Here is a 25,862-nt window from a genome sequence, read left to right as displayed (position 1 = left end):
TTCTGGGCAGTAAAAGTCATGTTAGAAGTTTCCACATATCAAGATAAATTTCCAAAATGGATGAAGATTGGTAGAGCAGTTAGAAGAATAATAAATTTCAGGAGGCGAGTGAGATTGCTCCTGAAATTTACTAAACCATACTATATTACTAAGAAATAGGCCAAAACAACAAAAACCCCACCCCAAACTTGAAATTTCTTTTCCTTTGTTTTCCTTTTTTTGCTATTCTATGGAAGATTTAGAGTTGAGTTATTAAGCAATTGACCAAATTTATTTGTTAACTGGAGATTTTTGTCATTTATCGTCAGCAAGGAGGAAATTGGTTTGGATAAGTTGAGTGATTTGAGTATAGCAAAACATTACCAATGAGCATATAGAATGCAAGTGCCTGTGGGTGCAATGACTTGAAAAGTGCAGTCTTCCTTCAAGGGACTATATCCCACATGATTTTTTTTTTCCTAATCACTTCTTGCATGGAAATACTTTTGTAGCATAAGAAGGATAACAGCTACCTCAGCCTTATGGTTGCACTGAGGCATTTGCTACATTGTTAGGGCAGCCACATGTGAGTTATGAAACCCTGTGTGGGAAAAATCCATGTGGTGTACCTCAACTGTGGTCTGTGTCACCAACACTGAAAGTAAGAACCAGTACATCAGTCTATTGGAATGAAAACATGGCATTCTGCCAGAGAAACGGAAAAGATGTCTTTTGATTTGCCTGAATTTCAAACCTAGGAAGGTTTGAAATAGTTTTGGAGGAAAAATAGTTGAGGAAAATAAGCAAATTGGACAGAATCTTTCCTTGATGCCATGGTTGTGATTATTTCCTGCATGTCTGTTTTTTCTTGTATTTATACTGAAAGTCCTTTCCAGGTATCCATGTGCCTATAAGCATAAGACAGAAGTAACAAGATCCAACGAGTGGATGCACACACTGGGAGGATGTGAATTACAACAGGTGGCAGTCTGATCCTTTGTACCATTTGTCATTGCAGAACAGTTCTGTAGGGATGATGTTGGAGAAGAGACTTTTTAAAAAAATAATCTAGGAGACTTTAGAGATGGTTTTTAAGATTATTTACTGCAAAATCCTGCACAGAAGAAAAAATCCTTTGTTTCTAGAGTCAATGTGAGGAATTAGGGAGAGTTTGTGAGAAATGACTGAATCTGAACAGTTTTATAACATATTTCAAATTATAATTTATTGTCACACTGAGCTGAGGTGTTTCAATTCACATTAGAAAACCTTCAACATATGTTAGTTAAATACAGCAATTCCATCTTATTTAGACATAATAGACACACTCTGCTGAGTCACTCCCTATTGCTTTATGCAGAACATGATTTTCTTGTGCCTAAAGAGTGTTATTAAAGAGACTGCTGAGTACAGAGAGCTTTAACAGAGAGATCTCAAGTAAACACTGACATTTGTTACTGCCTCTGTTCAGTGCTGCTGAAAGTCCCTGGGAACTTGGGAAATTGAGCTGTCAGATCTATGAAGATAAAATGAAACTTTGTTCTATGGTTTCAGTCCCTTAGGAAAGTTTTTCAGGTCATTTAGCATTAGTATTGTGAGGAGGGCTTATTATTATTTTCCTAAAAATTATTCCGTCTTGTTGATAGATCGGCAGTGACAGCCTGGCACTGCTATTAGCCCATTTCTGTTTGGTTAAGGCAATGCCTTAAAAATTGACAACGTATTTCTCAGTCCACTTGCCTCGTCCATCAGCAGGACAGGATGACTGATGTGTGTCAGATGTAACCACTGTATCAATTGACTTGTAAATTGGAGTTAAGCAGATTCACAGTATGACTTGGCAAGTAAGCACAAAATGCCCTGGGAAGAAGATTCACTTCTCTCTATTTCCAAGCAGAAATGTAGCTGCTGTTTAAAATGGATAAAGATCCAAGGGAAAATGAAATGCCAGTCAAGCTAACATCTGATCCTTTTAAATTGTTGAGCTGGGCCTTATTTGAGATTTTGGGAATCTAATTTGGGAGGAAGAAAGGCTCAGTGTTTATAGGAGTCTTATTAACACTTTCTTTGGACTGCTGCTCTCACGAGCTTTTATAAAATGTGCATGTTGTATTGCTGAGCAGTTTCAGACAGTTACCAATGAAACACAACAACAATGCTTCATTCTGAAAAAATTAGTTCGAAGTCAAAGACACGAGACTATGTCCTAATTTTCATGGTGGTTTTCCATTCTGTGATTAAGGGCCAGGAAAAAACTCTAGGGACTTAAAAGTAGGGATGGAGCAGTTCTGACCACTGCTTTGCTCTCAGTGTTGTACTGTTTGAACCTGGGAGAATAGTAAGGAGCTGTTACTGGTCTACCAGTATTTCAGTCTTCATGTTCTGCTGAGCAGGTTTTAACTGTTCTTCGTTTGCACTCCCTCCCATAACCATGCAGGCAGATAAGTGCATAATAAAAGGTGAGGATTGTTGTTTTATTTCACAGCTCAACCTTCCCTCCAGTAAAAGTACACCTGGGAAGATACAGCTAGTCTCTCCACAGCCCTGGGAGATTAAACCGTGTAGCTATGCTGGTAAAAAAATGTAATGTAGACTTAGTATTAAATTAATGTTTACACCCTCAGACATTTGTACTGTGAACACTGGATATAGGATAGCTTCGGTGCTTATCAGTATTTCTTGCTGAATAAAAAGGGACATTATGCCTTCTAGTATCAAGTCCTGCAATCTGCATGCAGGATTCCTTTTTCTTTAAGACAATAACCTTTTTTCCATTGCTTGCTATGCTCAAATGGCTGAGGAATTACAGAGTAAATGTTAAAATATGAAACATTTTAAGATCACATATTTCTCAGTGGAGAGCAGGACATGAAGTAAGAAAATGCCAAACTTTATTACAGAGATGTTGTTTACAAACTGACTTGCTACTAAATTAATGGAAAATATTTTGGGACATGAAATTTTTTTAGTTCTTTGTACATTTTATTCAGTAAACTTTTGTCAATACTCCACCAAAGTGTGAACCCTAATATTGTTACCATTTTATTTAACTATTTATCATTTGCTTTATAATCCAGTGTCTCTAATTAAAGAATCAGTAAGCCTCAGATAACAGAACAATTCTCAGGTTGAGTAACTTTCTATGTAAATTCAGCTTAGTAAGTAAGTAACCTTGGAGCTCTGTATTTGAAACAGATCACACCACCAGGAAGAGTCAGTATTGGCTGCATAAATGCACCTCCTGTTGGCAGAGTGACATTTGGACAAGAAAGACAAAGTATAAAATGTAGTTCATCTGAAACTGTGGCTGTGTTTGAATTTACTTCCTGTGGGTCTGCAGAAGCTGAGATACCTGCAAGAAATTGAACATTGCAGTGCTCTCCTGTCCAGCAGTGAATTTCAACCTGAAACCCAGCTCTGTTGCCTGCTGCAGAAAGCAGCACACTGACTAAATAAGCTGAAATATTTACATTTACTTCTCCTGAAATACATGTAAGAGCAGGTTCTGCGGCTCAACTTGTGCACTGGCATAACGTGTGCATGAACACTCTGAGAATGCTCAGATTAAATATCTCGGCACAGACTGGTGTAAATTGTGGTTTGATGTTTCCTTCTCTGTTTCCATGTTCCATGTGTTGGCAGTAACACACTGGCATTATATTCAGTTTGATTTATTAAAGCCAAGCAAATGTTGGAATTTACATCTCAGTATCAGTTATCTGTTGGTGGCAGACTTGGCTGCAGTGACCACAGTACTGTGGAGTTTGGGATGCTGCTGAGCAGGAAGGTTAATTCAAGAACAAGTGTTTTAGATTTTAGAAGAGCAAACTTCAGCTTGCTCAGGGCTCAGTTGGAAGGGGATCCTATGGGAAGCTTCCATAGAGGAAAAGGAGCTAGTTAGTGCTGGGAGTTTTTCAAGAACACACCTAGATGAGCAAAAACAGTTCATCCTCTCTAAAGGCAAGGGAAGTAGGCTGAGCAAGAGACTCCCTTGGTTTAACTGTGAGCTTCTGGGTCTGCTCAGAACCAAAAGGGAAATTTACCAGAGGTGGAAAAGTGGAACATTACTGGTTGGAAATGACAAGGGCATTGCCAGGATATGCAGAAATGCAGTTAGGAAAGCAAAAGCTCAGCTTGAGCTGACATTGGTCACAGATGTCAAAAACGTCATGAAAGGGTTCTTCAGATGTTATCCGTAAGCAGAAACAGAGGAATAATATTGGCCCGCTATTAAACAAGAGAGGTGAACTAGTCACCAAAAGTGCTGAAAGGGCAGAGGTCCTCAACACTTTACTCACCTCTGTCTTCACCAGTACTTTTGGGTCCCATGCTATACGAACAAAAATCCAGTTTGATGCAGACACTGACCCCCTGTCAGTGAAGGAAGAGTTGGTGGGTCAACTCTTACAGGAGCTTGACCCGTACAAATCAATGGGCCCAGATGCCATCCACCCTAGGGTGTTGAGAGAGCTGCTGATGTCATTGCAAAACTGCTCTCCATAATCTCTGAGGAGAAGTATTTCACTTAAATTCTAGTCTTTGTGCATCCACTTCTCTGTTACAGTACTTGCTCAGGGCATCTGCTTTTTATTGCTTTTCTATTGTTACTGTATTTTTACTGCTGTCTGTCTTAAACTGACATTTACTGTAGCATGTTAGAATTACCTACATAATTTCATAGCTTGTATACCTTCATAAACTTACTGTGCAAAGTATTATTTCTTGCGAGCTGTATAGATTTGTTTTTCTTAAATACACATTCTAAATTGCCCTCAGGACTTGTGCCATTTATTCTTAAATTGAATCTTGTTTTTTTAATCCAGTTCCAACTGATAGAGCATTCCTCATATACTGACAGAAATAAACACAGAGCTGTTAGTGCTATCTTGCCAGAGAATTATATGAGCTTGTAATAGCTGCATGCAACTGAATTGTCATTTTACACTTATTTATTGGAGAGCTATCCTAGGATTTTGAATTAATTTTTTACTTTTGTTTGAATTTATATGTATTTCTTCAATAAAAAGAAATCTCCTGTTATTTCAGGCCTCATCAACCTTCCTGAAAAATAACATGAATAATAGTAGTACAACAAAAATTGAAATACATAACTGTAGTTCTCACTTAGGCCTGCAGGAAATCTTTGCTCAAACAGCAATTGTTCAGAGCAGAAGGTGGCTTTTAATTGCAGCTGTGCATCAAATGCCATTGAGAGAAAAGTTGTTATAATGTGTTAAAAAAACAACAAGTGGTACATACATTAAAATTTGTTTGGAAAAAGCAGATTTAGGGTTAAAACTTTCTTAGGAGGAACTGCCCAAGTCATGGGCAGTGCACAGCTCTCATAGGAGGTGAGGGAAAGTTATCTATTAAATATCATGACACGAGGTGTAGCATATGTATCTTTTTAAGTCCTCATACTTTAAAAGTCACGGATGTAGAATCCATGACATAATATTGCTGTTAGCAGGACAAAATGAAAATACATTTGAAAGCTAGATGCTGCTCTGTGGTGTTCACCTGGGGGCTGGGAAGCAGTCAGCTGTGTTTCCCAAGGTGGTTTACAGCAAAGAGTGGTGTGCAGCCATCTTTTAGCCTGGGTAGACTTATAATTTCCACAGCAGTGAAGTATTTACTCTGAGTCCAGACTCCCCCATGTTAGAATAACAGGTGTCCTACAACGGAGATTTTGCAATGTTGGCCTGCCATACACATTTTATTATTTCTGCCTATATATGAGCACAGGCAGCAATACTAAATGTATACAGTGCCTGGAAAAAAAAGAAGAATCAGAATGCCTGAGTCTGAAACTTTGTTTTTAAATTCAGTTAAAGAAAATGTTGGAGAATTAATGAATTTAATATTTCCTCGTGGTATGTTCCAGTGATGGAGTGCCATGGGAGTATGTTTGTGAGATTTTTAGCACAACACTTTTTGCTTCAGCTGGTGTAAACTAGGAGTAATTTGAGACATTATATAAGGCTGTTTTGAGTAGAGCTGCAGCTCTGCTAGGTTTCTCTGAGCTTCCAACAAGAATAAAAACTTTTTATTTCTTATTTGAACTCCACTGAAATGTTGTATTTTGAGGTCTACCAATACCCAAGGGCAGTGCTGATTTTCTAAGGTGTGTGGGGATGTTTACTGGCTGTTACAGTGCTAGGCTGAACTCTTCAAACTGTGAGACCTCAGTGATGATTACCATTACTCCACAGATTCCCTTCCTGATTGTCTTTTAACACTCCTGGATAAATGTCTGTGGGAGACTTGTAGTTTTCTGAAAGCTTCCGCCTCAGTAAACCTAAAATAATTCTACTCAAGAGGTGGATAGAAAATGTCAGACATACTCATCTTGGCATTTTTTTTTCTAAAACATTTTGAAAGTATTTCCTGAACTCATAAGTTTTGTCTTTTCCTTCAACTTGATTTCACAGCAGATCCTGCAATAATCTACCCATGTCACTGTCTGAGGGTTAGGAAATACTGAACAGTTGAGCTGAACAGATGTAGTTAGGAATATTCTAGGTTTCTTCTTGCATTGATTACATTCTCCATCTCCAGGAAAAAACTCATATTCTTTCCAGGGTTTCATTGTTCAGCATTTTGAAGCTTCTTTTTGGCATATGGAAAAGATAATTTCCCCTTATAAATACTTCCTCTGATTTCTTGCATTACTATTTCCTGCTGTGCATCTCTGATGTTAGTGTTGCATCTGTTTCCTTTAACCTTAACAAATACACTATTTATAAACACAGTCTTTCTTATCTTTCTAAACTTTGGGGCTCGTGATTAGCCTTTCCAGACTTCTATTTATTTTTCCACTTTGGAGTTTCATGCTATTAGACATTCAACTACAAAATGAATATCTGAATAATTTTAAATGATAAAACAGTGATATGCGTAACACTTCTGGTAAATCTCATATTTGTTTCTTGAGTCCTTGAATCTAAGTATATTGACAGCTTCTGACTCACACCCATCATATTTGACTTGTGTTAGTAAGATTTCAGAGTGGTTTACATTAAATCTTATTCAGGTCCATGGATTTCAACAACAAAAATTTTTCTTATATGCAAGAAATACTTTTTTCTACTAAATGACATTGTTCTGTGAATTTATATTTTCAAATTCATTTTGAAAAATAACCTTGGATTTGATTCACTGTTGAAAAAGGGAAGAATTCCTTATTATTTCCTTTAAAGATAATTTTTACTGGTATAATATCACAGGGGAGCTGTTGTATTCTAGAAATATATGCAAATATTATATTTTTTTAAATGAGGTTTTGATGTTTTAATTCAAATTTGTTGTCCCAGATATGAAATATAAAGCTGAGTATATATATAGATTATATAAAATTTATTTACATCCTATTGCTAATTAGGGATGGTGAAATAGCTGTAGTATTGACTGACTTCTAACTCAGTCTCTGATCTGAATAACATAGCTGTGGGGTTTTTTTTGCCTGTGTGTACAATAGGAGTGTATTTCTGCTGTGTAAAATAGGAAGTGAAAGCCCCTTCAGTCATTACCAGACCCTCCTACACAATACCCTGTGGCAACGCCTCAGGCACCACTTGCCAAAAAGCCACTAGAGGAGGATTCTGCTATTGTAGGGCCCTGCATGGGAATGGCATTCCTTGTATGCCTGGCAAAAAGCTTCAGACATTCCTTATTCTAGAGAATCTCTGTTAGGGAAGCCAAAATCGGTTTATGATGTAAATGGCTCTTGATGTTAAAACCCCTTTTTCTATAAACTAATTTCAGTTTGCTGTCTGTTCAGCCTTGCACATCCTTATGTTTTCAGCCCTCTTCAAAAGCCTTCAAGATATTGTTTTATTTCTGTTAGAGAAGTCTTGCAAGAATATGGAATCCACTTTCCAGAAACTTTTCATCTTTTTAGATATGACAGGCTTGGCATGTTCTTCAACTTCCAACTTTGACTGCTACAAAGACTTGGGATGTCTCTGCTGTTTGTGCAAGAACAACCTCTTCCTTAACTCCAGTTTTGTCCCAAATAACAATCCTTCTTGGCTACCTGGCAGCTCAGAATTAGTTTTTGTATCTAGAGAGGCACCCATGCTGCTGTCAGTTGTACATGGGAAAGGAAAAATTGTTGTTTTAGCCTTCTGGGAAAGAGCTACCAAGCTGGGGAGAAACACACTGACCAGCCCATGCAGTTTCATGGTTTTGCAGCTTCCCTGTTTCATTCCAGACATGTTACAGAGTTCAAGGTGAACTTTTCAGCAAACAGTGCATGAATATACAGGATCTGTAGAGTCTTCAAATGTAGTCTTCTGCTACCCTGAAAACCTATTAAGTATATGCAGAAGGAAGACAGGACTACTTTTGACACTTCCCCTCCCCCAAAAAGGGCCTGTCTCCATGCAGGCAGGGGAGATATTTTCAAGTTATTTTCCTTTCCTGAGTTGATAGTTTTGAGAGAAAAAAACGCTATTTACCCTATTTCCTTTCCATGCTGCTTTCCACTAGGAGGATTAAGGATTTCCAGTGTCTAGTAGTTTCCCCCACTGTCTAAGAAGTTCTTGTGTTGACACCCACTGTTTGTGGATTTCTGTGCAGAGTTGAGAATCCCTTGATATCCCAGAACTTTATAAGATACAAGCATCTTGCAGAATCAGAACCTTATATACACATGAAGCGTTCCATAGGTTCAGTTTACTGCTATAAAGCCTTATGCTTATGATGACAAGGGACCTGTTTTGTACCTTTTTTAAGGCTCAGATGGTACACTGAAAATAAGCTGTACTGTACTATATGTTACCTTCATTTCTGTGAAACATCACATATTGATGCCTTTATAGACAGCAACTTACTGTTTCAGAGGAGTCTGCATGTTACAAAAAGGGCAGCAGGTGTTATTTAGACTAAATTGACCTTGAAATTGATTTCTTTATTTTATGACTTACTGAGGGGAGATTAATACTTTTTTTTTTTTTTTTTCCGCAGCAGCCTGAAACAATTTACATGGTAATAGAAGGCATAGTCAGTCAAATAAATTGCTGGAAGTAGTAGTGTTCCAAGAAGAAAATATGGATCTTACTTGCATTAATTCTTTCTGTCCCCAGGGAGTAGCTAAGACTTAAAACTCTGGGGAAAGACTGCCGAAATTTATTTTCCCATTAAAGGCAGAAGAATGGATAGTAATGTCTGTACACTGACATTTACTGCAAACTTGCAGTTGGAGGGGTGGGGAAAAGAGTGTGCCCCCTATAAAATTTAGGGAGCTTTTTAATGCTATTTCATTATTTCTTTAAGGGCAGATGGATAGAGAAGGAAATGATAAGAAACATCTGACTAAACCTGATGTAGGGACAGCACAACTGCCCTTTGTAACTGAGTAACCTTGATAATAGTCTGTAAGTGATTGTTGCAAACTCCACCTTTGAGTACCAAGCAGAAACAGTCTTAAAATAAAAATGTTCATGGAAACAAGAAAAATAAAAGAAATGACCTAGAGTAGGCACTGATAGGAACATGAAATACAGTTCTATAGGAAGGGGAAAGATTTTTCCTTTGTGCTGCCATAAGTGCTGCAAGGCTGAAGTGATGGTTTTGTTTCCCATAGAACCCAAGACAAATGCAGGGTTAAATGGCTTGTCAGGGCCATAATGCTTTGCATAACCTGAACATGTCTAAGGTAGTACCTGAAAATGCATGTGAATGCAAGTTCACTAAACAGTTTCTTGTTTGTTCTAAATACAGTAATTGTGCATAGGAAAATGCCTTATATATGAAAATCATTATGACCATCCTGAGGCTGGGAGCAGAGAATTAATCTCTCATCTACCAGAAAGCTGTGCCTGAGTGCTATCATTGCAGCTGTAGTGAGTGATTATTCCAACCTTTGACACAAGAGGAGGAGATTGGTGTTTAACAGATAGCAGTCTGTCCAGACCAGGTTTCTGGAACTACTGGGAAGGACTCAGGTTCATGCAAACTGGCTTAGATTAGTCTGGACCATTGTAGGAATTTTCTGTCCCCCTAAAAATAGTCTTTGCCTGAGGACTTTTGCTAATTTTTTTATTTTCTGGCTCAATGTGCCCTGAATTATCACAGATGGCAAGTATGTTATTAATATGAAGCACATCACAAGCTTTCCAACTAGGTGTCTCATCCACAACATTGGTCCAAAGCTGTTTATTTCTTCCTGGTTCACAGAGCTGTGCAATGCCTGGAAATTAGCTGTGGGGGGAGGTATATTTTTAAAATACCTATTTAAAATGGCATATTTATTTGGAACTTGGGGCATTGCCTTCTGGAAAAGACAGTTGTGTAGAGTAAAATCTGGTGTCTATTTTCATGCCTGCCAGCCTGCCTCTCCTAGAGAGTTTCCCAAGAGCAGCACCCCTGCAAAATGGTTATCTTGTGGGGTTTGAATTTTTAGAGTGCCCTTTAGCAGCACTGTGAAACTATGTTCTAAGGTTAGCCATGCAACCTGTTGCATGGAACTCTACAATAAGCCAGAACATGCTAATTAGAAGACAGAATGGAAGGTAATGAGCATTGCATACATTCTGTATCTCTCTGTACGTTCTTCGTGATGTGCATAATATAGCAGAGGTAGTAAAATTAGTATGAGGTGGCTGAACTGTGGGTGGTAGTAATAAGATACATGGTGAAGGAAAAAATGAAAGCAGGAAAATGGAATAAGTGAACATGAAGGAGGTCAGAAAAGGAGAAAATGCAGAGCTTATCAGTGACACAGCAGCGAGTAAGGATTTGGAAAGGTTATTAAATTAAGCAGAGGCTAGAAAGCAGGTGATTCGGCTGGTGTTTTTGTTTGATGTCTGTCTCCAAGAGCTTGCAGCTTCTCACAGCTGACAGAAGTGAACATTTTCCTTTGTGGGAAACAGATGTAATTGGACAGAAGGAATTTGCCTGTTGGCTGATTTTAATGGTAATTTGGCATCTATATATGTCTTGTGAAGTCTGCTTCTTGACATTTCCATTGTAGAAGTCAATGTATACAACGGCCAAGTTGAACAGACGGCAAATATTCCTATTTCTGCTGCTCAGGAACTAGTATGCTGATTGGACTCTCACTGCATTAAAGGCCCTTTTGTGACTTGACTTGTAATACATGGAGGAAAAGTTAAAAAGAATGAGAATTTTTTTGTAACCACTAGAGATGTTAATTTTTGTAGCCCATGAATTCTTTTCATGTGTCAGTGGCAAAGGCCATGTGTTTCAAGCTGCTGTGTTTCTGTAACAGCTGTCTTTTGAGACAGCTTACAGACACTAGGGTTCTTTCTGGGTGAGAAGTGATATAGTCCTCCCTATCTTAATAGATAAACTGGGATGCAGAGAAGTGAAATGTGGGAAAGTCATACAGTAAAGTACCAGAAAATTCCTATCAGCTCCCTGAAATATGCTCTGTCTACTTGACTATCCCGTCTCAAATAAATAAATTATCTAGAAGCTTGATATCTGGAGGCATGTCTGAAAATAATAACAATAATAATTTCACAGCAGGTACTTTCTGCTGTCTTTGCCAGACATGCCTCAATTTCAGTTTATCAGACTTAGATTCTCAAACTTTAGGAGGAACTGCATAGCTTCCCTTCAACATGCACCTCTGAACTGATGGACAGAAAAAGCAAGAGAACGGGAGGCTGGACCTGGGAGACCTTTTAGAAATATACCCAGGAATGAAATGGCTGGATTCATTAGGCAAGAAAAAAAAATATTAACATGCCAACTACTTGCTAACATATAGTTTAAAAAATAGTTCTTTTAAAAATTGTCTTGCACTTGTGTTTATTGTGTCTGTATTTGGATACTGTGACACATCTATCACCACTTTAAACACCTCTCTAAGCCTTTGTTTCTGTAGTGCATTAGCAGCAGCCATGAGCCTGCCCCCCTGCCCAGCCTGTGCTGCAGTGGTTTGCAGCAACATCGTATGGCTCTGGCCAAGCAGACAAACCAGGGTCCTTCTAACAGGATATAGAGTAATTTTTTGTAAGATGCCAAGAGAATTTCGGGCAAATGAGAAACTGTCATCCAAACTTTCATGGTGAGGCTGTACAGACTTAGTTCAGGAAGTGCACTGGACTTTCTGATTGAGCTTCTGCAAGGCACTAGCTGTATCATCCTCCTGTCCTTCCCACCTGCACGCTTCTAAAATAAGGATGGGAGTACTGGCCTTCTTGGGCATCATTCAAGTATAGGCAAAGAAGTGTGCCATTAAGTAGAGAGGATCTAATGCACAAGATAAATGGCAATGAAAATCTCTGTAATAAAATGTTTTACTAGTGATTCCTCTGACTTAGTTATAATGGTGCTCAATGTTTATCTTTATTCCTGTTAAATCAACTGCACAGTATCCTGTTACATCTGATTTTATTTTTTTCCTCTCTTTTCAGGATTATAAATCTGATGTTATGACTCTGGTTCCCAATGCCAAGAACAGTCCTCAAGGTCCAGTAAGTAGAAGCATTTTGCTGAATAGATTAGATCCTGTAACTGAGTTTAGATCTTCTTTTCAGTTATTTCAATCATCAATCACTGGAACCAATTTTTACCTGTGACATCTTGTTGCTTTTGAAGTGACTGCCCTTGAATTTGCTTACAAGCTCTTTAATACTTGAATATATAGTATAGCAAAGATGTATCTTACCAAACTGAAGGCAACTGATTGGAGTCATTGCAGTGTAAGTTCATTAACAGCTCAGTAAATCTATGTTGTGTGCTACTAACTGCATTGTTATCATGGTATAGGCTTGGCTTCAGGTTGTCTATCCCTACTGTGCAAGGGAGGGTAGCAGCTGAGTAAACTGCAGCTCCCTCTTGTAATGGTGTTCCCAGCTCAGAGTAGATGCAGAAAAAGAAAACAGAAGTTTGGTCAAGTTCAGTGTGTGCAAAACAAAAGTGTTCACAAGAGTGATGTCACTGTTTGCTTGAGAATTGAGCAGGACTGGACCAAAAGGAGCTACCTTATATTGCCTTCAAGAATAGAAAGAATCTAATCTGTCTCTATCCTGCACCTACTTCCTACCTCATTTCCCATATATTATCACTTGGCAGGAAGTAAGTCTACCACAAAATAAGTGTATGCTAAGGTGTTATAGGCCTGATTTACAAAGGTGCTGATGAAATCCGGCTCCATTTGATGTCACTAAGACTTCATAATTTGTTGCAGTCGAGCTCCTTCAATCTCTTTTTGCCTCTCTAAAACACTGATATCATGGGGCCTTTCCAAGTACCTCAGGTTGGAAGTGACATAAGTGACACTGCTTCACTCTGAACATTTGGCCTTTTTGGTTTTTGTGGTTCTGTTTTTCTTCTGATTATCTCAATTGTATCCCCTCAGATTTCAGGTTGTAGGAATGTGGATTTATGACAGAATAAGGACATACACAGTATTTCATGTTTATGGCAAAACCTTTTTTCTGTTTGAGAGCATGATTAATGCAATTTTAAACATGAGCCTTAAGTGTTGAAAGTTCCTTGAAAGAAGGAGGTGACTGGAATTTTTCAGATTAACACTTTCAGTTTGAAATCACTGTCTTGTGAAACTGGCTGGTCGCATTGATGTAAATAAAAAAAACATCTTGAAAGATTAAATTAAATTTCTGTATATATTTTGGCTGATGGTGATGATTTGTCAGAAACCTTTTTTGCCCCATATACTGTTTTGGAAGAGTATCTTCTCTGAATAATTCTTTTTGTACTGACACAGGTGCTTCCTTCCAACCAGAAAAGTTTTCAAAGCTTTGGTAACCACTAGAGAGCTGCAGCCTTTCTATTAGTTTATCTAAAGTAAACTTGTAAAATGATGTTGTGGGAGGTGAAGGCTTATTATTACAGACTTGGTTTTACGCTTCACATATATGCATAGAAATTAGGTTTGCATTGGTTAAAAATGAGTGCTTTGAAGAACAGTGTAGTGTTTTTCTGGCTGAATGTGGCTTTTTTTAGATAGAAGATGGTCTGCTACAAGTGCAGAACAAGTTGTTTTAGATGTCATTTTGTATTGAAAAGCTCCCTATTCCCTTTAAAAAAAGAGGGGTGAAGGAGTGTGAGGTGGAGTCTTCAAAGAACTTCTTAGCCAAACTTAACTTGCAAGTTCTAATTAATTTATTATTTTACTGTACAACTGAGTCTTTTGGTTGCTGTTGCCTTTAAGAAAGTGTCCTGAAACTTCTAAGTACTGCCTTAAAAAACAGTATTTAAGCTTTCTTGCTTTAGCCTTGGTTATTTACACACTTTTAATCCATGATTTTTGGTTATTTTTAGGTCAGGGAAATTAAAAAGTCAAGTATTTTTATCCACTGAAGAGGACTGTGATGGAAAGAGAGAAAGATTTCATTTTTGCCGTTATACTTCTGATACTAGACAACCATGGCATAAAAATTAATGAGTTAAGACTTGAGCTTATTTCTCTTAAAATTACACTGTCTCTGTGGCTTGGAAAACTGTTTGTTGTGATGGATGAGAAGGAATACATAGATTTTTCAAATGTGTTGCTAGATCATTGCTTATAGAACAATCTGGTAATAAAAAGAGTTGATAGATGAGAATTCAAATGGATCCAAGAATGAATAATTGAATAATGCCACAGTTCCAGAGCCTGAAAAGTTTATTTCCATTTTTGGCTTGTTCTTTTTGTTTGTTTTTTTAAATAATTGTTGGCTGTTTTCCCTGCTCTTAGTGACAAATTTCATATGAAAGTCTGAATTTACTTCTGTTACTTAACTGAGGCTTTATTGCAGTGGCTGAGTTACAGTGATATAAAACTACAGTGGGGACTCAGTGGTGAATCAGATCTATCAAACTTCATGTTACTTGATAGGAATAGCTGCTTAATAGATTGTTTGTTAAATAATTCAAATGTTTCCATTAAACTGAGTGATTGTGCCTTTTGAAACCTTTCTTTTGTTCTTAAATCTCGTCAGGCAATCAGTTATATCTGTGGAGCTAAGAAAATCTAACTTGAAGAAATGACTCTTGAGAAGGGTTAGGCAGTTAGCAAATTGCTTGCTGCCAGAATCCAGAGGGCTGTGCCAGGATTCTGCCATTTTGGTCCCTTTTCTTATGCCTTCCTCCAAGTGCTGTACTTTTCTATCTGCAATTTCATATTCTTCTCCTAAGCTACTTCTTTAAAGGTTTGCATTTTCTAAAATGGCTTTGCTTTTTCCCCCCAGTCTCTATTTCTGAAATGACTGTCCATATATTTATATTCAATAACAAGTATATTGTACTGTTTTTAATCAAGAGTTGTAGAGAAAGGGCACTGGGAGTAAAATAGGACTCTTCAGGGTAATTCAGTAGGGAAATTATGAGTTTTGCTGAGAAATAAAATTGCTGAAAAAATTGCTGCCTGTGATCTGAACAGAAATGTGCTAGCTACCTGAAGTTACCTTGTTTCTGCTGCTGCTTTGGGAGAGGTGTTTATTAGCTGAATTTCCTTAAATTTTAGCTTTCTGTTGAATGGAATGTGTCTTGGCACCAGCATTCTTAACAAAAAAAATAATCTGTCACTGCCAGGGACAAGAATAGGACTGAAAGAAAAAACAGCTCTTCCCTAAGCATCACCAAAGAGCACTTGGATAAGATGTGGGGCAGAAGGGGACATTATTCTGCAGAGGGGAAAAAAAAGGAAACTACGTTGTGCAGATATCTCAAATGATACTGTAGAATGAACCTGACCTGGCAGAATAAAAACACTCTGGGGAAAATATTGATACCATCCCTGGAAGTATTCAGAAGCTGTGTAGATTGGGTACTTCAGGACATGCTCTGGTGTAGTGGCCAAGGTTGGATAAAAGCTTGATAGCTTTTCACTGCAAGCAGCGATAAATTTTTTGTGAGCTAGAATGTGCTCCCAGAGTTGGAAGGCAAGAAACTGCAGGAAATAAGGTGTGAAGAGGCGCTTTGCCTACATTGGTCCTGTAAATCTCTCCTTATGTAGTTCACATGAAACAAAAGGGAGTGTGTTCGTTTTGCTCAGCTTTTCCTAAGAATCTTTCTTTCCCTTGGCTTTCAGTCACATGTTACAAAATAGTGCTGCTGGAAAACAAGTTAATAAAATTATTAATTTGCAATAAGTATTTGCACAAGCAAGATTCTCACTATTGTACAGCTGCCCATCAAACAGGTTCTGTTTAGCTGTGCTATGAGAATTGCATGCCATTCATTTTGATGCTTTCGTTGTTCTCTTAAGGGCAAATACTTTGCATAATTAATATTAAAATATTTATAGATCTGTTAACGTTTTATTTGGTTTTATTTTGCATTTTGTTAATAGTAATAATGTTTTTAAAGAATCAAACCCCAGAATTAAAAAAAAACTAACCAAAACCAAACTCAGAAAACATGTCTAAAGGTCAGTAAAAAAACCTGTTAATAATTCTGATGGATGAGAAATATAAACTACAAAAGAAATCTCAAACACAAACAACCTACCCTGGCTCCTTGGGCCCTTTTGGCTCCCCTTAATAGTTTTGCTATCACTTTATAAATGCACTGCAACGTATACTGATTTTTCGCCGTTTCTGGGGTGGTTTCCAGAAGGACAGTATTTATTGCATAATGGTACACGGAACTGCAATTTCATCGGGACACTTCCCGTTCAGCGTTTTCTGTCTGAGGGGAATGGCAGCAATGAACTCAGATTTAAAGTGTGATGATAAGATGCCATCTAGTGACAATTTGTAGGAAATTGTAGTTCACAAGTTATTTGCAGAAATGTTTTCTCCTCTTTTTGAGGATTCCAAGATTGTACTTCAGAGCAGAGATTCAACAACCATCACCTTACTCAGGCTGATTTTCTGCAAAGTGTTTTGCACTAGGTGAAAATTCTGCTACCTTAAATGTGGGACACAGGTAGTCGGTTCCTTTGCTTCCTATGCTTGCCCCTGGTTTTGTTTTGCAAAGGCAAGTACTGCTACTTCTGGCTCCCAAATCATCTGCTGTCTTTGCTAAGCATAAAACACTTTTCTTGGTGAATCTGCTGGAGTAGTATTTTAGCAGTTCTACTCTCACCTGGCAGCTAATGTATGTAATAAATTTAGAAGAGAAGCTATTTGGAATATAGAAATGTTATTGTTTTATTTTAAAAAACAGATTAGGCTTGTGAGTAGTTGCATATTTTTTTCTGTTTCTTGTTGGAAGAAAAAAGATTGTTTTATTCACTTGCTGCTTAGACATAGCACATACATAAAATGTCTGGGGTTTATTGTCAGGACAGTTATTCTTGTTAACTGGGAAAGCACCAGTCTGGCAGAGATGGAAATTAGATACCTAGTATTTAAATAATACGTGATGTGGGATGGTACATGTCTCTTGCTGGTAATAGATATCTGGTTTCCCTGGAGAGAGAGCCAAATCTGGTTTGGAGGATGCTGTCTCACCACATCCTGGAAAATCACATCTGATATAGTTTCATTTTGTTCCAGAAATAATCTTTCTAGTGGGTTACCTGAGAGTGCACAGTGAACACTCTCCTCTTTGTATTAATAAGGAGAGTGCAAGGAAAATGTCCTTGTCTTTGTCAAATGATACTGAATTTTACAGGATATGATTTTGGCTTATCAGATTTCAAGTCAACAAAATCCAGAACATGTTAGCTGCCTCTCTGTGAAACTGCTTGTAATGGCCATCTTATTTATTTAGCAGAAAGGTGAGTGATCCTATACACTGTTTCTCAAAAAGGGGGACTCTTTAGAAAAGGGAAGATGACTGAAGATGTGATTTCATACATGTTTTCCTATCACACAGTATTTGAAGATAGCCTTAAGCTGGAGGATGTGAACGCTCCATTGGAGAAGATCAAAACATTTCATCATAGGCTAACATTTAGAAGTGATAGGTCAGACCCAGAATAAAAATTTGTGATGCACCCATTGAATAGACATAAATCGTATGGTTTGCATGTAAATGAGTTTGACAAATACAAATTCTGTGTGAAAATTAAACCAATATAATTTGCAGTTGCCATATATGAAAATTCTGGCAGTCTGAGTATATTTAGACCAAATGGCTGAAAATAGACTGTGTTCATTTTACTATTTGCAAGGGAAGGTGCTTTATTATTTATTTTAAACATACTGATCACCTTTCCCTTGAGTGTTCATGTAGTTCCATGCAAGCTGTGAAGGAAACGTACATTGAGAGACAGATTTGCTTCTGAGGAAATAGGTAAACATCCGTTGAATGCAGAAGAGTATTAAAAAGAAGGCAGAAAGAAAAAGCTCCCAAAAGCCTTCTTGTAGTATTGACATTTTTAAAAAAGGATGAGTTTATGAGAGTAATAGTAGCGATTGTTAATTCTACATGTTGCTCATCAGTGTTTGCCAATTTACGTCCTGAGAAAGCTACCAGTAATTTCCCGCCTAAGGAAGACAGAGATTGTTAAGAGCACAGCAATGGTTATACTTGGTGAGACTACAGTGTGTGATGTTTTATTATAATACGGCTAGAATTATTATAGAAGCAAGCAGATGTGCAATAAACTTCACTGTGTTCCTAAATTTCTCCAATTTATGATTTAGATATAGTGGGTTGTTAACAAAGTCTCCACTTTTGCCTTTAATAACCTCTAAGAAATATTTTTCCAAGATTTTAAAGAGATTTTTAACCCGAACATTTCTTTTGTGTCTCCGGCATCTTTAATTCTGCCTTTTGATCATTCACTTGAATGGGGCTTTTGCCTACTTGGGGAAGTTAGACAAGTCTTCTAAGTTTTAAATTTATATATAACATTGGAAAAAATAAACTGATTCTTCTAATTTTAAAACATTTTTAATACAAGTATTTATTATCTGTATTATATATCTAAATATCTGGTTTGCTCTACATGGTTTTCAATTATTTAAAAAAACACTGAAAAGTCTCTGAGTAGGCTTGCCAGTTTAATGTTTATAGTGAGTATTAGCTGTTACTAATGCCAAATATTGTCAGAGTAAACTGTGGGTTTGGTTAAACATTTCTATAATGATATTATCAAGGCCTCAAGCATCTGAAATCTGGTAAACAAATGTGTGAAAGTATCAGTAAAGGGAAAAGTAAAACTGTGAGGCCTGAAATAGATGTGCCAGAGTGTGGGAGTTTGTTATTCGATCTCCATTAATAAAACACTTCATGAATGTAGCAACAAAATGTGAGTCACTGGAATTGAATTGAAAGAACTGAGATTTAAGACTGGAATCTTATCTGTAAGCACCCTAAAAGCAGCAATAAATGGTGATATTATTTTACAATATCTCTGACCTTAAAATACTGATTTTGAAACATCTTTGGCTAAACGGAATAACAAATTTAATATTCTGGAATATTCATTGCCTTCAGTTAGGCAACCGATCTAAACTCAAAATGAGTAATTTAAGAAGAAGCCTAGTGAAACAAAAAATATTACAAAGGCTTTTCAAAAAAGGTGTTGTACTGCAGAGAGATGGAAAACCAGAAGCAGAAGTAACAAGTCATCATAAGAAAATGTTACATTGAATCCAGCCTGCAAAGTGAGCAGTGTTTTAGGTCTGAATCAGTCAGATGAAAGTTAAGAGACGGAACACATCAGTGTAGAAGAGAAATATGAACCAATGGCTTGGCAAGAATAGATTTTCTCTGTTACTTCTACTGACGTAAATATCAGTGATGCTGAAAATCTGTTCTAATAATCATATTGTCTTTTTGTTCATTACATGAACTAATTCCTACAGAACACTGGGATAAAGAAGAAGTATTGAACTCCTCTTAGCATCATATACTGTGGCTAATTAGTTGAGTGCAGGTGTAAAAGTATTTGAAGTTAAATTATCTTTTTAAGGCTGTAAAAAAAAGCCTTTCCTATGTCAAATTATACTGTTTCCACATTTATTTTTTATACAGAAAGTAGAATTGCTATTTTAAAATTTAAAAATACTTTATTTACCAACAACAAAAAAAAGTATTTACCCTGATGGGGGTGGGAGGTCAGAAGGGTCAATGCAAGACAGTCTTGAAATGTACTACAAAAAAGCAAACATTTTCAATTTTTTATAAGTAGTTCCTTTTTTCTGGCTAAAAAGTTTCTGTTGTTTCAGATCAAGGTCCATGCAGAAGTGTTTTAGATCACTGTATTTAAAGGCAGAAGGACAGATGACCTGTTTGCCATCTGTAGCCTCTGCCTCAGAGTTTAAATGAGTCTAGTTTTGCTTTTGGTCTTGTAGAGTTTTCAAAGGACTGTTGAGCTGGGTGTGTATATATTCCAATACGTATCTGCCCATTTGGTTTGTTCTGTCTTTCCTGGAAGAAAATGTTTTACAGTAATCTTTTCAGAAGTACAGTATTATGATATCTTAGTTGCCGAAGAATATTTTACTAGTTCCCTCAGTCCTGTGTAGCTGAATAAAGCCTCCACTGTCTGGTTTTTGCTTAGGCATTGTCGTGTGCTCAGTCCTGGGGATGTCTTGCCCACACAGAAGTAGAGCTTAGAAGAAATTCTTTGGCATATTAACGCTTTGAGATAGTCAGGGCTATGTGGATATTTCTGAATTTCCCTCCCTGTCTTCAGCAAGACTTGATTTCTATGTTCTATTGTATGAAATCCATACATTGGAGTCCTCGTTCTGGCTACACTTGTGCCAGTGGTTTATTTGAAAACAGAAGAAAGCTGATGTAATTTTGTATTTTAAAAAATGTAATATTATTCAAATCCAGAACATGTTCATTTCTAGAAAGTATCATCTTTATCACTGAAATCTGCAGGTATCTGTTCTTCTGTTCATTAGCATTTCTCTGTGACACAGGAGCCTTAAACTTGAGTTAAGACACATTTTGGTTAAATGGTGAAACAACCAAGAGCGGAGGTGTGGTTTCTGCTGTGCATGAGTTACAGTATAATTTCCCCTTATATATTCTCTGTCATGCAGATATTGAACCCTGCCTTTCACAGAGCACTGTGTCTGGAAACACAGCTGAAAACAATTGTTAACTTCTGTGGATTGAAAAGGAGGCTTTTTAGTTGTTCTCTGTGTGCTCTTGTGTCCTGCCCATTGCACAATGGAAACCTGGAGTTGTAATATGGTGGCCAGAGTTCCAGCTCTGTGAGTCTAGTTGGCTACTCTGAGGCTGATCTGAAAGATCATTGGTGGTTTTTTGTGGTGTCTGTTTTGTTGGGGTTTTTTTACATGTTTATAAAAAAATTGCATAAAAATAATTGCAGATCTTCGTTTTTTCTTTTAGAAACACTAACAAGTACTGTTACACCACTGACCCTAACGTAGCTTCTTGCATTTTTAGCTTTTCAAGACATGCTGCTATTTCCCAGTATCAAACACAACCTTTGAACAAAATATGCAGACTGTTTTGTACATAGAGGAACTTGTAAGGCTGGTAATTTTCATGATGCAAATTTCAAAGCAAAATGAACCCATTAACTGAATTAGCAATTCAAAAAGGCAACATTTCTTGGTAAAGAAACAAACAGAGCTTTTCAAAAGGTACAATTTTGTATTACTGTAGTCCAAGTATGTGCATAGTTTGTTTGGTTTAATTTTTTTGTCTTCAAAATAAGCTGACATATGACAAGAAAGCTATTTATCTAAAGTAAATTAGCATTTTAGAAGAGGAAGCATTTTTTAGGACACTGGTTTTTGGGTTTTAGAAAGCGAGGATTTCTAATCCATTGCAATATTAAAATAAGCAGCTGCTGAGTGTAGAAAAAAGAGTTTGCTTGAATAAGAGAATTCATAATTACAGAGGGTTTTTTTAATATGAGGAGGGAACATGCAGGGGAAAGAGAATCCCAGGCAGCAGAAATTAAACAGTTTTCAATGAGGACCATTATGCTTTTAATTTACACCCATTGACAGCCTTAGTATTACAATATGAGGCCATGACAAGGGTTCTTTAACCGTTGCACCTTTTGCTTTTTTCTTCAGTCATTACAGAAAGCATGTTCTTCTTACTCAAAGGCTTTATTCTTTGAAGACACTTCAACATATTGAAATGATTGTTGAAATTTTGGATAACATGATTAATTCATAGTTATGCTGCTTATGTCCCTGTTCAGAGTGGTTTCTTTGTTAAACTGTGGTTTTCCTTTGTATGTTTCATCAGGCAGGTTATCATTGTAACTTCATCTTGTAAACACTTCAAGGTGATGAAGTTATCATGGTTTGGGGATTTGGCATGATTGGGTTTTGATTCTTGACTGAAATAAGACACTAAAAGTGAGAATATTATCAGGAAATAGCAGTGTCTTGCACTTCGTTACTCACTCTTTTCTTTGCTTGCCAAGTTCCATAGGTGCTGATTTTTTAATATCTCCAAGGATGTGTACCCTACAGCCTCTCTGGGCTTCTCTTCCAGTATTTGGTCATCTTCCTGATTAACTTTGTTTTCTTTCTATCTGGTCAGAAGCTCCTGTATTCCAGGCTGAGTGTGTTGCCTCCTGTCACTGAAATCCTGTGAGAAGAGCCTGTCTCTCCCTCCTATAGGCTGCCACTAGGTACCCAAAGGAAGTCATGTCTCCTATTTACCTTCTGTTCTTAAGGCTGAACGAACCCCTTTGTGAGTCCTCAGTGTTGCAGTCCCTGACCACTTTCATGGTCTCTGCTGGTCTTGCTCTCTTATGTCCATGTATGTCCATATCTGTCTGGGAAGCCCCAGACTGGTTACAGGTGGGGTTTCACAAGGGCTGACTGTGGGGGAAGGATCACTTCTCTCAATCTGCAGGCCATGGTCTTGCTAATACTGCTTGTCATGCCCTCCTAACAATCATGAAATCACTAAAGGTAACTCCTCATTGCAAGTCTTAAACAACTAGGCCTCTTACGCCCAGCCATGGCTCCTGAAGTCATGTGATACATTGCTTTTTTACCTTTCTTCATTGAGAGAATTTCTAGTCCTAACAGTTCTTGAGAAACACTTGCTGTGTTGACCCGAGAACTCAGGAAACAGAGGTCAACTAGAGGCAATCTTTAATCTTAAGTAACTCTCCAGCTAGCTGCAACCCTTACGGGAATGTCTGAGATGCAGCGCTGCAAATAATTTCCAGGTTTTGGATGTGTTCTCTCTCATGAGATCTGAGGTTCTGTGCCTGACACATGCTGATAAGTCACAGAATAAGGACTTCTTGGTGTGCTCTTCCTTGTGCTGACTGTTTGAGGCAAGACAGGAAGTAACCTTCATGTTCGGAGAGAACTTTCACCACAACAGTTCAATTACCCCAGACTTAATTTTAAGCAAAACTGCCTCTTAAAATCTGTAATTTTCTTTCCTCAGTGCTGCCCTTATTCATTGGCTAGGATGTTGAAATAAGCTAAACTAGGGAGGTAAATAATAAAAGTGAGTAGTTCCATGCTCTGTGCCCCAGGGGTTTTTTCAGTATATCATGAACACAGAAAAGAAGTGATTATTTCTCAAAGAAGAACGTAGTTTACATATGTAAACTAGTTTGATATTACTATTTTGTGCATGGAAATTGGATGTGGGTTGGGATCTGAAAGCCAGTTTTGTGGTCTTCCACACGTTATTCCAGTGGCATAGAAACACGTCAGCAATGTGTTAATATGGGCTTTAGGCCTTATTGTGCTTTTTTTGCAATAAAAGAAGAAAGCTACTGGAAGGAAATTATCCTTAGGCAGGCTGAAAGAGCTGATGTGATGTGATGCAATGATGATACTCTCCATTAGATTCTTTTTGATGAAGTTGTGTTAAATGAATACTTAATAGCTCAGGGAAATGTATTGATACTACTAGTAGTATATAAAGGTGTTGTTCTGTTTTTAACAAAATCCAAATTCACATTAGCAATTTTACTAAGTGCCGGGTTGCCACTGGATATATAGAAAAATTTCAAGCTGGTTCATGTCTGAATAAATAATGCTAAAAAGTGTCTTCAGTTACAAATGTGAGACCTAAGAGCTACTTCACTTTTTTTTCTTTGCACTATATGTAGTTTATCACTTGTTCACATACATTGTGTGTAAGCAGTGCCATGGGAGATACCACTGTTGCTGATGTTAAAGCATGATCTATCAAAACAGTAAAGGAAAAAGCCTGAAAGGCAGAATTCAGTCAATTAGAATTATTTGCAAACTCATGCCAAAAAATGCTTGTAGCTGCTAAACAGAAACATTAGCACAGTTTCTCTGTTCTCTCTGTCCAGAAGCAGTTTGACAAAATAAAACTATTTGGAAACAAAACCCAATACTGTTGATATCTCCTTAGCCATCTTTGGTCTCCATTTTTCTTGCTTTTTATAGGAATTCCCTCTCAAAGCCTGGTTTGATGGACTGTAGCCCAAATGACCCCTGGTATCATATAATCATGCAAACTCTCAAGACTGTTTTTGTTAAAACCAGCAGAACACTTAACCTGTGCTTGTTAAACCATAGTGAATATTTTTTACAATCCTGTCTTTTGTCTCTTGTTCCTTATTTAAAACTCAAAACTAGCTGCTTTCCCTCTCCTGAGGCAGAGATGTAGTATGGCAGATCTGGGTTGCTTGCTTTATAGAGAGAGAAGTCTAGGCACTTCATCATCTCCTGACACCTCAGTGTTACTGGTCCCACACAGAACAGAGCTGAAAGGGAGTAGAATTAAGCCTCTATTTTGCAAGTGTGGAGTTGAAAAAAGACACTGCTTCCTGCAATTAAATGTGAAGTAATTAATTATGGGGGGCGGCGGAATCAATTCACTTTTGAGTTTCAGGCATGATTTTTAAGTGTGAAAAAGGATGTTAATCACCACAGTAATGATATTAGGAAAACCTTATTTAGTACTACTAGCTGCTTGAATAAACAATAATGCACAATGTTTATCTCTCAATCCATCATTCAGTTGTTTTCACTGTCTCTTTCTCTTTTTCCACACTGTGATATTTTTGTCTTTCAAAACAAAGGCATTCATTCCTTTCAATGTGAACATCTAAAGTATGCCAAATTCAAATTCAATTCCTGATGTCATCAGTCATCTAAATATCTAGATTTTTCATAGTAGAATGGTGCCATGTTGTTTTCTAAAAAGCCTTTAAAAACACATATTAATTTCAGGAGATATAAGATAGCTACGATTTACATACTAGGCAGTTTTACAACAGAACATCTAGCTCTACTGTGTTCTCAGCTTGTCTTGCTTTCTCCATAATTAATGGTGCTCTAGGTGTGTTAATAACTTCTGTTCTCTTAACTTTCCCATAACAAAAAAGTAAGATAATATTGTTTATTTCCCCATGGCATGTGATTTATAAAAACGAGGGTTTGACAGTGGTTGGCTCCCAAAATTTCTAGTTTTTCAGCTTTCTGAACATCCAGCATTCTGAACACCAGCCAATATTTGTGTCTCAAGTTCTCTCTATTCTTTCTATCTCAAGTCCATGTGTGGGATATAAATTCACAAAAAAATCCAAGTCCTTGGAATTAACTTAAAGGAATTATTATAGTTGAGGAATCTAAACAGTTTGTCAGTGATGCTTTTTTTCAGAGGCTGGTCCAGGTAAACTGTGAATTCATTCTTCTTTTTAAGTTGAATTTGTTATGTAGAGGCTGGAATTAGTGACCAATACGTTTCCTCTTTGTTCTTAGTACAAACTGAGATTATTTCTACCAAAGAGACCCTAAAGTCTTTCCATACTTTATAATACATCAAAATGAAGATTTTGAGCTCAGGATGTTAATGGAAAGACAAAATAGATACAGGTAATCTTCTTTAACAAGAAGATAAATCAGATGAGAAAAAAAAACAGAACACACCACATTGAAAAACAGAAAACCAGCAATAATTGTCTGCAAAAATTGATAAGTTGGTAATGATGAGTCCAAGTTCAGTTTTGATTTCAAGGGCAGGATGAATATAGTCCTATGGCAGAATATTACTTCCAGCTCTCTGAAAATCAGCTATCAGGAAATTGCAACATTTTATCCAGCAAATGCAGT

The 25,862-nt window shown here is 37.2% G+C and overlaps 1 protein-coding gene across 17 annotated transcripts in view; it reads left to right on the top strand.

The window, feature by feature from the left end:
* Positions 1 to 25,862, top strand: part of RBFOX1 (RNA binding fox-1 homolog 1) — a 1,074,031-nt gene that overhangs the window by 99,011 nt on the left and 949,158 nt on the right. For all 17 annotated transcript variants that reach the window (XM_051631846.1, XM_051631815.1, XM_051631814.1 and 14 more), the window contains exon 2: positions 12,366 to 12,425. In XM_051631846.1, the coding sequence (XP_051487806.1) occupies positions 12,366 to 12,425 (60 nt within the window). The remainder of the gene's footprint in view (positions 1 to 12,365; positions 12,426 to 25,862) is intronic.

The sequence above is a fragment of the Apus apus genome, chromosome 14, assembly GCF_020740795.1.
Source record: "Apus apus isolate bApuApu2 chromosome 14, bApuApu2.pri.cur, whole genome shotgun sequence".
Classification (NCBI taxonomy): domain Eukaryota; kingdom Metazoa; phylum Chordata; class Aves; order Apodiformes; family Apodidae; genus Apus; species Apus apus.
Note: the sequence above shows the minus strand (reverse complement) of the source record. Positions and strands in the feature narration are given on the sequence as shown.